We start from the raw sequence: 14,433 nt of genomic DNA, 5'->3' as shown, positions 1-14,433 counted from the left end.
ACAGACTGATAGATTTAACTAAGATGTAATAACAACACTGTCGCCAAAGCCTCCTTTCTGTTAAGACACCACAGTGATGGGCCTGATCTCCCCCAACTTTGTTCCAGGTGTCACACCTGGTAACATGGTGTCAAGACACCAACCTGACCCTGAACACTAGCAAGACAACAACCTGACCCTGAACACTAGCAAGACAACAACCTGACCCTGAACACTAGCAAGACAACAACCTGACCCTGAACACTAGCAAGACAACAACCTGACCCTGAACACTAGCAAGACAACAACCTGACCCTGAACACTAGCAAGACAACAACCTGACCCTGAACACTAACAAGACAACAACCTGACCCTGAACACTAGCAAGACAACAACCTCACCCTGAACACTAGCAAGACAACAACCTGACCCTGAACACTAGCAAGACAACAACCTGACCCTGAACACTAGCAAGACACCAACCTGACCCTGAACACTAGCAAGACAACAACCTGACCCTGAACACTAGCAAGACAACAACCTGACCCTGAACACTAGCAAGACAACAACCTGACCCTGAACACTAACCTGACCCTGAACACTAGCAAGACAAAGGAGATGATTGTGGACTTCAGGAGAGGAGGAAGAAGCCACACCCCCCGCCCCCATCATCATCAGCGGGGAGGAAGTGGAGAGAATTAGCCACTTCAAATTCCTAGGGATTCAAATTACAATTTGTAAAAATTGAGTATTAGAGTTTATCTGTAGCATAATCTTGGAGCTGGCAGCAACATTTCAGTATATGTGTCAAATAAAAGAAATCTTGAATCTACTGACCCGACCTGGACACAACACAGAGACCATCCTAAAGAAAGCAGAACAACACCTCTACTTTCTGAGGTGCCTGTGGAGATGGGGCATGAGCACACAAACACTTGTGAACTTCTACCGCAGCGTCATTGAGAGCATCCTGACTGGAGGCCTCACAGCCTGGTACTGCAGCACCACCACCCAGGACAGGCACGCCATCCAGAGGGTGAAGACAGCGCAGAAGATCATCGGTGTGGAGCTCCCAACCATCGAGGATCTCTACAACCAGCGCTGCCGCAAGAAGGCCATCTCCATCACAAAAGACACCAACAACCCCAGCTACCACCTGTTCACACCATCCTGCTGGAGAGACGGAAGATGGCTGAGCATCAGGACCGCGAAGGAGAGGCTCCACAACAGCTTCTCTCCTGATGCAAGCTTAACAGCCAATGGCTGCAGTACACTGACCCTAAAGACCCCCCTTGATCCCCCGCACCACCATGACCCATTATCCCCCCCCCCCCCCACCACCCCTCTGTCTGGACAGCTACCCCCCCCCCCCTACACTCCACCACTTGAACACCTGACAGCATTTCAACTGAACACCTTACTGTACATGAGTGATGTATATCTACCCAAAGATGCAATATTGTGTTCTGATGTGAATTGTAATGATAGTAGACCAGTAGACCATGCTTTACTTACTCTGATCAAAGACACAGCATCAGGCCAGGATGGAATAAGCATGTAACTGCTCATCAAGCCAGGATGGAATAAGCATGTGACTGCTCATCAAGCCAGGATGGAATAAGCATGTGGCTGCTCATCAAGCCAGGATGGAATAAGCATGTGGCTGCTCATCATGCTGAAGCCATGGATGCTCTTAAGGCTTGGATCCTGGCAGGGAGGCCCAGAGAGGAGCCTGTCCTGGATCACAAAAACATGACTAATGCTGCAGTTCGTTATGTCAGCAAACATGAACAAGTATTGAGAGCGAACTCTATGGCTGAAAAGCTCCTTGGTAGCGATGTTACTGGCTTCTGGAAGCAGGTGAGAGCTCTGAACAGGGCCAGTACATCGTTACCATGTACCATAGAGGGAGTCTCTGGAACCCACAACATAGCTGAGCTGTGGAGACAAAATTACTCTGAGCTGTTTAATTGTGTTAAAAGTGACCCCTACAAAGTGGGCAACTGTTACGGATTGTGTGGTTCTGTCTTGTGCTTTGTTACTGTTCATATTTGTCTCCCCCAGGTGTCTGTCCATGCTGTGTGCTCCCTCCCTTGTCATTTGTCCTGTCAATCATTGTCTCCTGCCATCCTCCTGACTGCCACTGCTACCACCTGGCTGCCATCAGCAATCAACTCCCCCAATCATCTCCTGCCCAATCAGCAGGCGGCCTTCCCCCTATATACCGTTCACAGTCTTTCTCCCTAGGTCCCTTATCTCCTGCCCTCTGTTAATTCATTTATTCACCCTTTGTGGTTTTGTCGTCTTGTGGTGTTTCTGTTCATTGTCACTTGTTCTGTGGGTGGTAATAAATCCTTTTTTTGTGACGAACGGTACCTTTTGGTTTCCCTGCCTGGTTCCGTACAGCACTCCATCCCATATTACTGTCTGGTTACATCGGCCTGGTGGGTCTAGACACAGGCTGTTGCGTTCCCCTCTCCCCCCTATTTATTATACCTTTATTACATCTGAGTAGGGGACGTAACAGCAACATTGCCAACAGTGATACAGTGGGAATTACTAGCTAGCTGATAACAAAGCAAGCGGTTCAGATCAGATCACTGCAGAGCACCTGAAACCTGCAAGCCAGAAGGACCAAGCAGGCAGGGTGGGGAGCTTGGACAACTACAGATTGCTCTAGCCAGTGTATTATCCAAAATCCTGGAGAGTTTATTTTGGTACCACAGACAACCAGTTTGGGTTCAAGGCTAATCATGGTACTGGTCTATGTATTTATGCCCTGAAATAAATGGTTGAAATGTATAGAAGGCAGAATTCTTCTGTGTTGATTGGTGTTATAGATGCCTCTAAGCTTTTTGATCGAGTTAACCATCATAAACTGTTTTTCAAACTGAGTCAAAGAGGAGTGCCCGACAGCATTACTAGGATCCTGGCATATTGGTATGCCAACCAGAGCATGCAGATTAAATGGGGCAATGCAGTCCCTGCACCATTTGGTGTTGGTAATAGAGTTCACCAGGGGGGGTGCTATGCTCACCTGCCCTATTTAATATATACACTATATTGCCAAAAGTATTCACTCATCTGCCTTTACATGCATATTAATTTAAGTGACATCCCATTCTTAATCCATAGGGTTTAATATGACGTCGGCCCACCCTTTGCAGCTATAACAGCTTCAACTCTTCTGGGAAGGCTTTCCACAAGGTTTAGGAGTGTGTTTATGGGAATTTTGACCATTCTTCCAGAAGCGCATTTGTGAGGTCAGACACTGATGTTGGACGAGAAGGCCTGGCTCGCAGTCTCCGCTCTAATTCATCCCAAAGGTGTTCTATCGGGTTGAGGTCAGGACTCTGGCGGGCCAGTCAAGTTCTTCCACACCAAACTCAGTCATCCATGTCTTTATGGACCTTGCTTTGTGCACTGGTGCGCAGTCAAGTTGGAACAGGAAGTGGACATTTTTCAGGAGCTGGGCTTGGCCCCTTAGTTCCAGTGAAGGGAACTCTGAATGCTTCAGCATACCAAGTGATTCTGGACAATTCCATGCTCCCAAATTTGTGGGAACAGTTTGGGGATGGCTCCTTCCTGTTCCAACATGACTGCGCACCAGCTCCAATTTGCTTATAATGATTGTATGCACTTATTGCTTAAAAAACCAAGGTGATGCAGTGCAAGTGAATTGTTTTGCAATGCAGTCAACACGTTCCTGTTGGGAAATTTGATGTACAAATTTATCTGCCGACTGAATGTTTCTCACAATTCCATCATTATGCTGCTGTCTAATCCTAAGCATTGTGCGATACCAGTCACATATGTGGAAACACTGGTATTATTGTCTTTTTATTGTTGTTGTTGTGTGTTTTAATGGACCATGAGTCTGTCAATAAAAGCTGATTGATACGATAGACAATGAATGCACAACTGTATACTTGTTAAATGTTATTTAATTGCACAGCCTATATCATGGACACACGACACAGTCATCCATGACTGGATGGTATAAATAGATTAGGATGACTCTGATAAACTACGGATATTAAAGTGCCAGGAACATTTAAATGTCTACTGCGTACCTAGAACTGGAATGAGGAACTAGTTAATACTGATAAGATACTGTAAGGACAAGCGATTCCAAGATTTCTAATGCACCTGCACCTGTACTGGTTATATATGGCAAGAATACACTTTCTATTCTATTCTATATTTAACCGTTTTGTTTATCCCATGCGTCGGGGGGTTGGAGATGCTGGTTTCTTTGCTTTTGCCCTTGGATTTTTTTCAGTTCAGTGACGATTTTCCGCTTTCTTCACAGTAGCGTGGTTCTGATTGGCTCTCTAACAGACGCCCACAGTAAAAGTAATTCTGATTGGACCGAATCCCTACTACGCACCAGCCTCGCTTCCTGATCAGAGGAGAGGTCAAAGATGGCGTCGTTGAGGTGTTTTCTTGGCTCAGGAAGGGTATGAATTAGTTTGACTTTAAAATGTGTAATAATGTGTAATAATTACATATTAACGAGTGCTTTTTTGTTTTGCTCTACAGAATGCCGTGTCGGCGGTCCTGCGCAGGGAGTTCCACAGAACACCGCCAGCATCTTTGCAGGTCGCTGTCCAGTGCAGTGATGTAGCAGAGCTAGCCTGCTACCTAACCTTCAGTAGTTGTCTCACAGACTAGGGATGTTTGATTGGCAAGGACGATAAGGAATATACAATAAGTAGGATTTAATGTGGCAAGTGAAAATGTAATTAGCTTTTATAGAACGCGCACTTATGATTCGATGTCATCGTGTTGTCATATAGTGAGGAGAGATGACGGCTTACTGTTACTGTAGTTGCTGACAGACTTGAGACATCCAAATGTGCTTGAGTTCATATAAGAGAGTTCATATAAGTATATATATATAAGAAATAACTTTTCATATAGCTAAGATGTGATCGGTAGATGGACAATGAGTGAAGAAATACCATGAATCCAGGTTCTAAATGTCTCTGTACTAGTCTTGACCTAGATACCTAAACATACGATCTGGTAGATGTCTTGTGCCAGTAACGGCAGCAGCTATGTACTTTTTTGAAATCATCATGGCTCTGTCGTAACGATTAGGACTGTGTTATTACTGCGCTCCAGGTCTGTTCACCCCAGCCTTTATTGATTGGTTCAAACTGGTATGATGGTATTGATTGGCTCAGACTGGTATGATGCTATTGATTGGTTCAGACTGGTATGTTATGTATTGGTTAAAACTGGTATGATGTTGTTTATGGGTACAGACTGGTGTGATGTTATTGGAGAGTTATGACATGAAGGTATGAATAGAGTTGTTCTCTTCTTCTGTTTGCTCAGGTAACAGTGAGAGATGCCCTGAACCAGGCCATGGACGAGGAGCTGGAGAGGGACGAGAGAGTCTTCCTGCTAGGGGAGGAGGTGGCCCAGTATGACGGTGCATACAAGGTGAGAATGAGCTTAATTTACAGGAAGTGACTTCCCACGCGTCCTGGAAAACAGGTTACCAATTTCCAGTCATGGAAAACACATGGAAAATGAGAGAAAAAGTAACATATCCTTGAAAATCTTGTGTTGTCCTGGAAAATTATTTCAACATTCTCCTATTTTACTTTAGCTGAGAATGAGTTACTAGGCTATCTATCAGAGTTACTAGGCTATCTATCAGAGCTACTAGGTTATCTATCAGAGCTACTAGGCTATCTGTCAGAGCTACTAGGCTATCAGAGCTACTAGGCTATCTGTCAGAGCTACTAGGCTATCTATCTAGCTCCCCAAGACTGATAACATTACCACGAGAATATTTTGAATAGCAAATGTAAATTTAGTCACACAAAAGGCAGTGAGTATTCTTACGGCATGTTTTTGTATTGATTCAATGTAGTGGTATGCCGCCGTAAGAATAGCGGGCACGTCTATTCTTACGGCCGCTGTTTATTAACTCATCAATTTAATGCATTTTAGCATAAATCCATATTTGGGTTAGGGTAGTCTGAATCAGCGGGTGTAGGTTTTGGAGATGGCCCTCATAATTAGGGGACAGGAACATCTCCCTGCCCCTATCAGGCCACTGATTGGCCGGGAGATTCAATCCAGACTCCTCCCCTTCTGCTATCTGCATATTACTGTTTTCAAAAGTCCCCTTCACTACATGAAACGGCAACAAGCAACTCTCCACACTTCTACATAACCAGACCTATCTCCACACTTCTACATAACCAGACCTATCTCCATACTTCTACATAACCAGACCTATCTCCACACTAGGGCTGCTCGATTAATCGGATTTTAATCTAGATTAAGATTTGGGCTGTCAACGATCATTAAAACAAAATAATCGCCATAAAACGTTTTTGCACAAATCAAGTGCACCCTACACAGCTATACTGTGCTTGACCCCTCCCCCATCCCCCAAAGCCCCAAAACAAACACTTTAGTTCAGAGCAAGACGAGTTGTCAAGCGAGGCGCACGCATGCTCCTCTCGAACAAAACAAGAAGATTATGGCAGCAGAAAGAGAGGTGGACAAGAGAGCTAAAACAACATCAGTGGTGTGGAAACACTATGGGTTCGCGGAGACAGATTTGGACCATGTTGACACAGTGTGTAAAATTTGCTACGCAGTCGTAGCTGCCCCTCAAAGCAGCCCTTCTCAGTCCCATTGCCCATTGTCACATTCCGCTCGCTCATGCCAGACAACAGTCCTTTGCCGGTCCATTCACTTAACCGTCAAAATAAATCAGTGTCGGCCTATTTAGGAGAGGCGCTCATATTTACAAGTGTCAGATAAACATGAAACTTCACTCACCTAAGCAAAAGGGTCTATTTTAACAAATGCTGGGTTCTGAAGCCTCGGCGCTACCATTAAATAAGTTATTTAGATGCATTCTGTCCTAGTGAAATTATTTTTCAGAGGTAGTCTTCTTCTGTGGTGGTGGCGGTGCTTTAAAGCTTCTTTATTTATCAGTTTTGGCACTTTTATTTATTTATTTATTTATTTATTTATCAAGGTCAAGGTTCACTATTTGTCTCCCATGGGAGAAATGTATCTAATCCAAAGAACATTGTTAAAAAGAAAAGCCACTGTCAACATTTAATAAGTTAATTGTTATCAAAGTCGATGTATAATTTGATTTGTTAAGAAATTCAATGAATAATCGTGTTGAATAATTGTGATCTCAATATCAATCAAAATAATCGTGATTATGATTTTTGCCATAATCGAGCAGCCCTACTCCACACTTCTACGTAACCAGACCTATCTCCACACTTCTACATAACCAGACCAGACCTATCTCCACACTTCTACATAACCAGACCAGACCTATCTCCACACTTCTACATAGCCAGACCTATCTCCACACTTCTACATAGCCAGACCTATCTCCACACTTCTACATAAACAGACCAGACCTATCTCCACACTTCTACATAACCAGACCAGACCTATCTCCACACTTCTACATAACCAGACCTATCTCCACACTTCTACATAGCCAGACCTATCTCCACACTTCTACATAGCCAGACCTATCTCCACACTTCTACATAACCAGACCTATCTCCACACTTCTACATAGCCAGACCTATCTCCACACTTCTACATGGCCAGACCTATCTCCACACTTCTACATAGCAAGACCTATCTCCACACTTCTACATAGCCAGACCTATCTCCACACTTCTACATAGCCAGACCTATCTCCACACTTCGTTTACGCTGTGCCAGCACTGGAGAAAGGTCAGGCTGGACTAATTACCATTTGGGGATGGAGGGGGGGTTGGACTCTGTATTTCTTTAAACCAATCACAATTGTCTTCAGCGGAGCATGCTAGGTTGTTGTTTCATGTAGTCTGGGAGAATCTCCCATCGCCACTGATTGGCCAACCACATATTGGGCGGTAATAAACGAATGACAAGGCTTATCCCCAAAACCTACATCCTATTTATTTATTTTTTTCCTGGCCCGCCACCACCCCCTCTTCGGAGGACAACTTTATTATATAATGAATTGAAGTTACAACAACCCAAAACCTACATCCATTGAGTCAGACTAGGTCTGGCTGTGCGAGACTGGCGTTGTGGTTAAGGTTGGGGTTTGGGTTAGAGCACTATAGGACCAGCACATCGATGATCCCCCCCCCCACAGACGAGAGGGACAGGACTACTCCTCATGACTCAGACAGACGAGAGGGACAGGACTACTCCTCATGACTCACAGACGAGAGGGACAGGACTACTCCTCATGACTCAGACAGACGAGAGGGACAGGACTACTCCTCATGACTCGGACAGACGAGAGGGACAGGACTACTCCTCATGACTCACAGACGAGAGGGACAGGACTACTCCTCATGACTCAGACAGAATAGAAGGACAGGACTACTCCTCATGACTCAGACAGACGAGAGGGACAGGACTACTCCTCATGACTCAGACAGACGAGAGGGACAGGACTACTCCTCATGACTCAGACAGACGAGAGGGACAGGACTACTCCTCATGACTCGGACAGACGAGAGGGACAGGACTACTCCTCATGACTCACAGACGAGAGGGACAGGACTACTCCTCATGACTCAGACAGACGAGAGGGACAGGACTACTCCTCATGACTCGGACAGACGAGAGGGACAGGACTACTCCTCATGACTCAGACAGACGAGAGGGACTACTCCTCATGACTCAACCGTGCATCCCAGGGGTTTGTATTTATCAGGCTGTTGTCTCTAATGATGTGGTGGCTGTTATTCTGCGACTGACTTGACCGTGTCCTCAGGTGAGCAGGGGCCTGTGGAAGAAGTACGGAGACAAGCGCATCATCGACACGCCGATCACAGAGGTAGGAAAGAGCCTGCTGTCTCTCCTCATGACCACGTCACTAACGATCCCTCGGGTTCCTTCTCACTACGCGTGTTCTCTGCTGCTCTCCACAGATGGGTTTCACTGGCATTGCAGTTGGGGCTGCAATGGTAAGAAGTCTGATATATATATATATATATATATATATATATATATATATATATATATATTAATATATAGAAGAATAGGTGTTTTTCCATGTATCTTGTGACCCATGTCTATGTGTTTACAAGTGAAAGATGTCTGGATCTCCCTGTCCTATTTTCAGGCAGGACTGAGGCCAATCTGTGAGTTCATGACCTTCAACTTCTCCATGCAAGCCATCGACCAAGTCATCAACTCTGCTGCTAAGACCTTCTACATGTCAGCCGGTCGCCAGTCGGTCCCCATCGTGTTCCGGGGGCCCAACGGCGCGTCCGCAGGGGTGGCTGCCCAGCACTCCCAGTGCTTCGCCGCCTGGTACGGCCACTGCCCCGGCCTCAAGGTGGTCAGTCCGTGGAGCGCTGAAGACGCCAAGGGGCTCCTCAAATCCGCCATCAGAGACGACAACCCCGGTAAAAACTTTTTCATGTAGCTATGGAACATTGGGTCATCATGTAGCTATGGAACATTGGGTCACCATGTAGCTATGGAACATTGGGTCATCATGTAGCTATAGAACATTGGGTCATCATGTAGCTATGGAACATTGGGTCATCATGTAGCTATAGAACATTGGGTCATCATGTAGCTATGGAACATTGGGTCATCATGTAGCTATGGAACATTGGGTCATCATGTAGCTATGGAACATTGGGTCATCATGTAGCTATGGAAAGTTGGGTCATCATGTAGCTATAGAACATTGGGTCATCATGTAGCTATAGAACATTGGGTCATCATGTAGCTATAGAACATTGGGTCATCATGTAGCTATAGAACATTGGGTCATCATGTAGCTATAGAACATTGGGTCATCATGTAGCTATAGAACATTGGGTCATCATGTAGCTATAGAACATTGGGTCATCATGTAGCTATGGAACATTGGGTCATCATGTAGCTATGGAACATTGGGTCATCATGTAGCTATGGAACATTGGGTCATCATGTAGCTATAGAACATTGGGTCATCATGTAGCTATAGAACATTGGGTCATGTAGCTATGGAACGTTGGGTCATCATGTAGCTATGGAACATTGGGTCATCATGTAGCTATGGAACATTGGGTCATCATGTAGCTATGGAACATTGGGTCATCATGTAGCTATAGAACATTGGGTCATCATGTAGCTATAGAACATTGGGTCATCATGTAGCTCTGGAATATTGGGTCATCATGTAGCTATGGAACATTGGGTCATCATGTAGCTCTGGAACGTTGGGTCATCATGTAGCTATGGAACGTTGGGTAATTTTAGAAAACTGCCTGATGAATTAACCCCTCCCCCTAGCGGAGTAGGATCTTCTGAGGCCATGTCGACATTCACAGTGTCTCCATGGTGATGTGATGTCGACATTCACAGTGTCTCTCCAAGGTGATGTGATGTCGACATTCAGTGTCTCCATGGTGATGTGATGTCGACATTCACAGTGTCTTTCCATGGTGATGATGAATTCATTCCCTGTTTTGGTTTTGTCCAGTGGTGTTCCTGGAGAATGAGCTGATGTATGGAGTACCCTTTGAGATGTCCGAGGAGGCCCAGTCCAAGGACTTCACCATTCCCATCGGGAAGGCCAAGGTTGAACGACAGGGTAGGTAGCATGAAATGGGAAATATGTTTGATAGTGTATGCTTACTTTCCACATGATTTAGTTCTCATCCTGGCCTCCTGGTCAGAGCTTCCATACATAGTGAGCTCGTTCCCAGCGTTCCCAGGGCAGGTCAATGTGTTCAAAGGGGCGGGACGTAGCTCTGGAGGTAGAGCGTCTGGCTGGGGATCCCACGGCCCCCGGTTCCACCCCAGCTCCCAGCATTGCGCTCACGTAGAACTGAGGTTCTAGTACTGTCACCTCACCGCAAGGTCTCCGGGCCTTTCTATGCAGTGTGTGCAGGTTCTCCCCGTGTTCACAAGGGGTTCCTCCCTAAGAACCCAATATGAAAAACATGCAGAAGAACAGATGCTCTTCAGTCTGGTTCCTGACCAGAGGACCTGGACTGAGCACTTGGACGTGGTCCCCGGGCGCCACTGATGAGGCTGCCCACTGCTCCTGACTGCCCCTGGAGAATGAATGAATGAATGAAACAAACAAAACTTTTATTTACTATGGGCATCACAATTCCATTGGAACAGTCCCAGTGGACAGACCAGATGCATTGCTTAAGTGTTCGTAGCACAAGTGCTAATTTTCAACACCAGTCCATAGGAGGCTTTTCTAAAAGATATAATATAAAAATAGAATAAAATATGCAGTACATAAGGACAGCTTGTAGGGGGAAAATGCGGAGAACAAATTCCAGCGGTGACCTGAGGTTGTGTGTGTTTGTGTTGTGCTGTGCCACCGTTAACCTGTGTGTGTCTGTCACTGCTGTGGTGGATTAAACCCTAGAGGTCTGTGTAATGCTGTTTCTGCAGGTAGTCACATCAGCCTGGTGACGCACTCGCGCTACGTGAGCTTCTGTCTGGATGCTGCAGCCGTCCTGGCCAAAGAGGGGATCGAATGTGAGGTAAGAGAGATCCAGAACCATCCTCGTCATCGCTAGCGTGCGTTGGCTTGAGTCATCACAGTCGTTCTCGATCTCAGGTGGTTAACCTGCGGACCATCAGACCTCTGGACATCGGCACCGTTGAGGCCAGCGTGATGAAGACCAACCATCTGGTGACCGTGGAGGGCGGGTGGCCCCAGTTCGGTGTCGGAGCTGAGATTTGCGCCAGTATCATGGAGGGTACGTTTGCTATTGATTTCATTGGTCATAGTTGTGCGGCCAGTGTAACCGAGTTGAATTGTTTGGACTCCTGTCCTGGGTATAGATACAGCCCACCCACGCCAAGTCAAGTCTCTAGTCTCAAGTCTGTAGCTTTTTGGTGGCTCAGCTGGCTGAAGCTGTGTTTATGAGAGGTGCTCGTGTGAGTTGGCAAGTCAAGTCTGACGAGCGACGCAGTGACACCTGTAAACACCTGTGAAAAATGATGTCATGTGTCACATGTATACATACTGTCATCCTATTGGTCAACGTCCAGGTACATCGTAGGCAGGGTCTCAGGAGATGTCAGACTAGGCAGGAAAATACAAACAATTCTAACATGCTAGACTTTTCGTCAGGGTGCCGTAGGGCGTCCTAGACGCCAAATTGCTGATCTTCGATCATGTCACACTACAAGGCTTTTCGGCGTTCCCGATGTTCAAAATCGGGCCCAACGCTGGACACTTTGTGACGAAAAATCGTCCTGAATGTAGTGTGTAGTGTGTACAGGCCCTTACTCAGTGTTGGGGTATACACAGTGAATTCACCCATTATTACTTTAACACTGGCCACCGTTGTTCTCAACCTCCACCGTCGTTTTACTTATTTAATTTTTGCGCCCACTCATCAAATAATAAAAACTCATATTTGTGAAATAGACTAAGCGTGTTATTAGCTGATCTCCACTGCACAAGTAGAGTAGCGGTGAGACCATTGGACTCCCACCCGGGTGATTGATGGGGATGATTTTATGGGACTATACACCAAACCTCCACATGTTCATCCTTTCATTCCAACCTTTACAGCTGGCTAGCTTAAGATGGCAGCTCCCTGTGTAACTAAGTGAAACTTTAGTAATACTGTTTTATTGGCATTTCTGCATTATTTCTCATTAAATCAGGTGTACACACAGTATTCCCCAACTGTTATCTGAGGACATGTTCGCAACCTCTTGTAAGCGCAGAATACCGCATAGTGCGTTGTTATCTACTGGTTTGGCAAACAAGGCTAGCTAACGTCCATTTTGTTCCGAGCTGTTGGTGTGTACTGTACCGCGGTGACCTCGTGGGTGACGTCGTTCTCTGCCACCTCCCACCAGCCTCATTCTAGCATTATTTATTCTAGCATCCTATTTATTCTAGCAGCCTTTTCTAGCAGCCTAGAGATTTGCGCAGGTGCCGTCATGAGTATCCTGTATTTGGTGTTTTATGCCTCCACGCTTGTCTGCAAATGTGTGATCACGGTAAAGATATAAACGTTATAGTCGGTGCTGTGCATACATGCTTTAATACAAATAAATAACAGTGGTGTTCAAAATAGTGGAAAGGTCTAATTTTAAAGATGAAACTAAGGGCTCTCTTATACTGTAGTTGTTGGTGTTAACAGTAATACTGGTGTGGTCATGGGTTTATTAGTCAGTGGGAAAAAATCCACACCCTTAATAGATACAGCACCATTGCTGGTGGAAGCAGTAGTTGTCTCATTTCCAAGCAAAGCTCCTTGAAAAGTCCCTAGTGAAATGCTTTTGAAAAGATAAATTAATTTTATACGGTTTCCCATGTTTGTTGCAGGTCCAGCTTTTAACTACCTGGACGCCCCTGCTACCCGAGTGACCGGTGTGGACATCCCCATGCCCTACGCAAAGATCCTGGAAGACAACAGCATCCCTCAGATTAAGGACATCATCTTTTCAGTGAAAAAGACACTGAATGTTTAACCTTATACTGTATTAATGTTCCCTTACCCTTGGAATACTCGCCGCCTTTGTTAATTTGCCAATAAATAAATTATATCGACTTCACCTGTCAATTGTGGATTCTCATATTCATGGATGAAAAATAACTTTAATTTAATTCTGTCTCTGGATTGGTTAAACAGACAGCGGAACCAGCTTAGTATCGTAGATATCATTGACCCAACAAAAAGGCTCTTATGTTTTGTTGTGAGGAGCTGTATTTATTATAGCCTGTACTGTACAACGCCAATGTATTTAGTTGATGTAAATGAAATAACAGAAATAAACTACCCAAGTTTGTCACGGTCTCAAATATGTGTTAATCTTATGATGCCCAACAGCCTGGGAACGCTTACAGGAATTAAACTAACAAACTTGCTTGTGTATTACAATTCTGCTAGATCCAAGATTCACAACAACAACAAATCGAAGTCTCATGGGAGTATCATCAAAGTATGTACAGTATGAGTATCGGCCATCAAATCAACCAGTGCCACATGGAAATGCTGCAGGTACAGGAATGAAACCAACACACTTGCATGTGTATTACAATTCTGCCAGAGATGAAGCTGAGGAACTGAGCTAGCGAGTCAGTTCACATGAAGCTGATGAACTGAATCAACATGTCAGTTCACATGAAGCTGAGGAACTGAATCAACATGTCAGTTCACATGAAGCTGATGAACTGAATCAACATGTCAGTTCACATGAAGCTGAGGAACTGAATCAACATGTCAGTTCACATGAAGCTGAGGAACTGAATCAACATGTCAGTTGACATGAAGCTGAGGAACTGAATCAACATGTCAGTTCACATGAAGCTGAGGAACTGAATCAACATGTCAGTTCACATGAAGCTGAGAAACTAAATCAACATGTCAGTTCACATGAAGCTGAGGAACTGAATCAACATGTCAGTTCACATGAAGCTGGGGAACTGAATCAACATGTCAGTTCACATGAAGCTGA

The 14,433-nt window shown here is 45.1% G+C and overlaps 1 protein-coding gene across 1 annotated transcript; it reads left to right on the top strand.

Annotated features, from left to right (window-relative positions):
- The first annotated feature begins 4,372 nt into the window (after positions 1-4,372).
- pdhb (pyruvate dehydrogenase E1 subunit beta) lies at positions 4,373-13,766 on the top strand. The gene is made up of 10 exons (XM_084445441.1): positions 4,373-4,439; positions 4,522-4,581; positions 5,323-5,430; positions 8,762-8,824; positions 8,919-8,954; positions 9,113-9,398; positions 10,469-10,583; positions 11,405-11,492; positions 11,570-11,711; positions 13,301-13,766. Exons 1-10 carry the CDS (start codon positions 4,404-4,406, stop codon positions 13,444-13,446), a joined length of 1,080 nt encoding a protein of 359 aa, XP_084301567.1. The 5' UTR covers positions 4,373-4,403; the 3' UTR covers positions 13,447-13,766.
- The last annotated feature ends 667 nt before the right edge of the window (positions 13,767-14,433 follow it).

Source organism: Borostomias antarcticus (genome assembly GCF_949987555.1).
Source record: "Borostomias antarcticus genome assembly, chromosome: 11".
In the NCBI taxonomy this organism is placed as follows: domain Eukaryota; kingdom Metazoa; phylum Chordata; class Actinopteri; order Stomiiformes; family Stomiidae; genus Borostomias; species Borostomias antarcticus.
The sequence above is the reverse complement of the archived record's forward strand: the minus strand, read 5'-3'. Positions and strand labels throughout refer to the sequence as shown.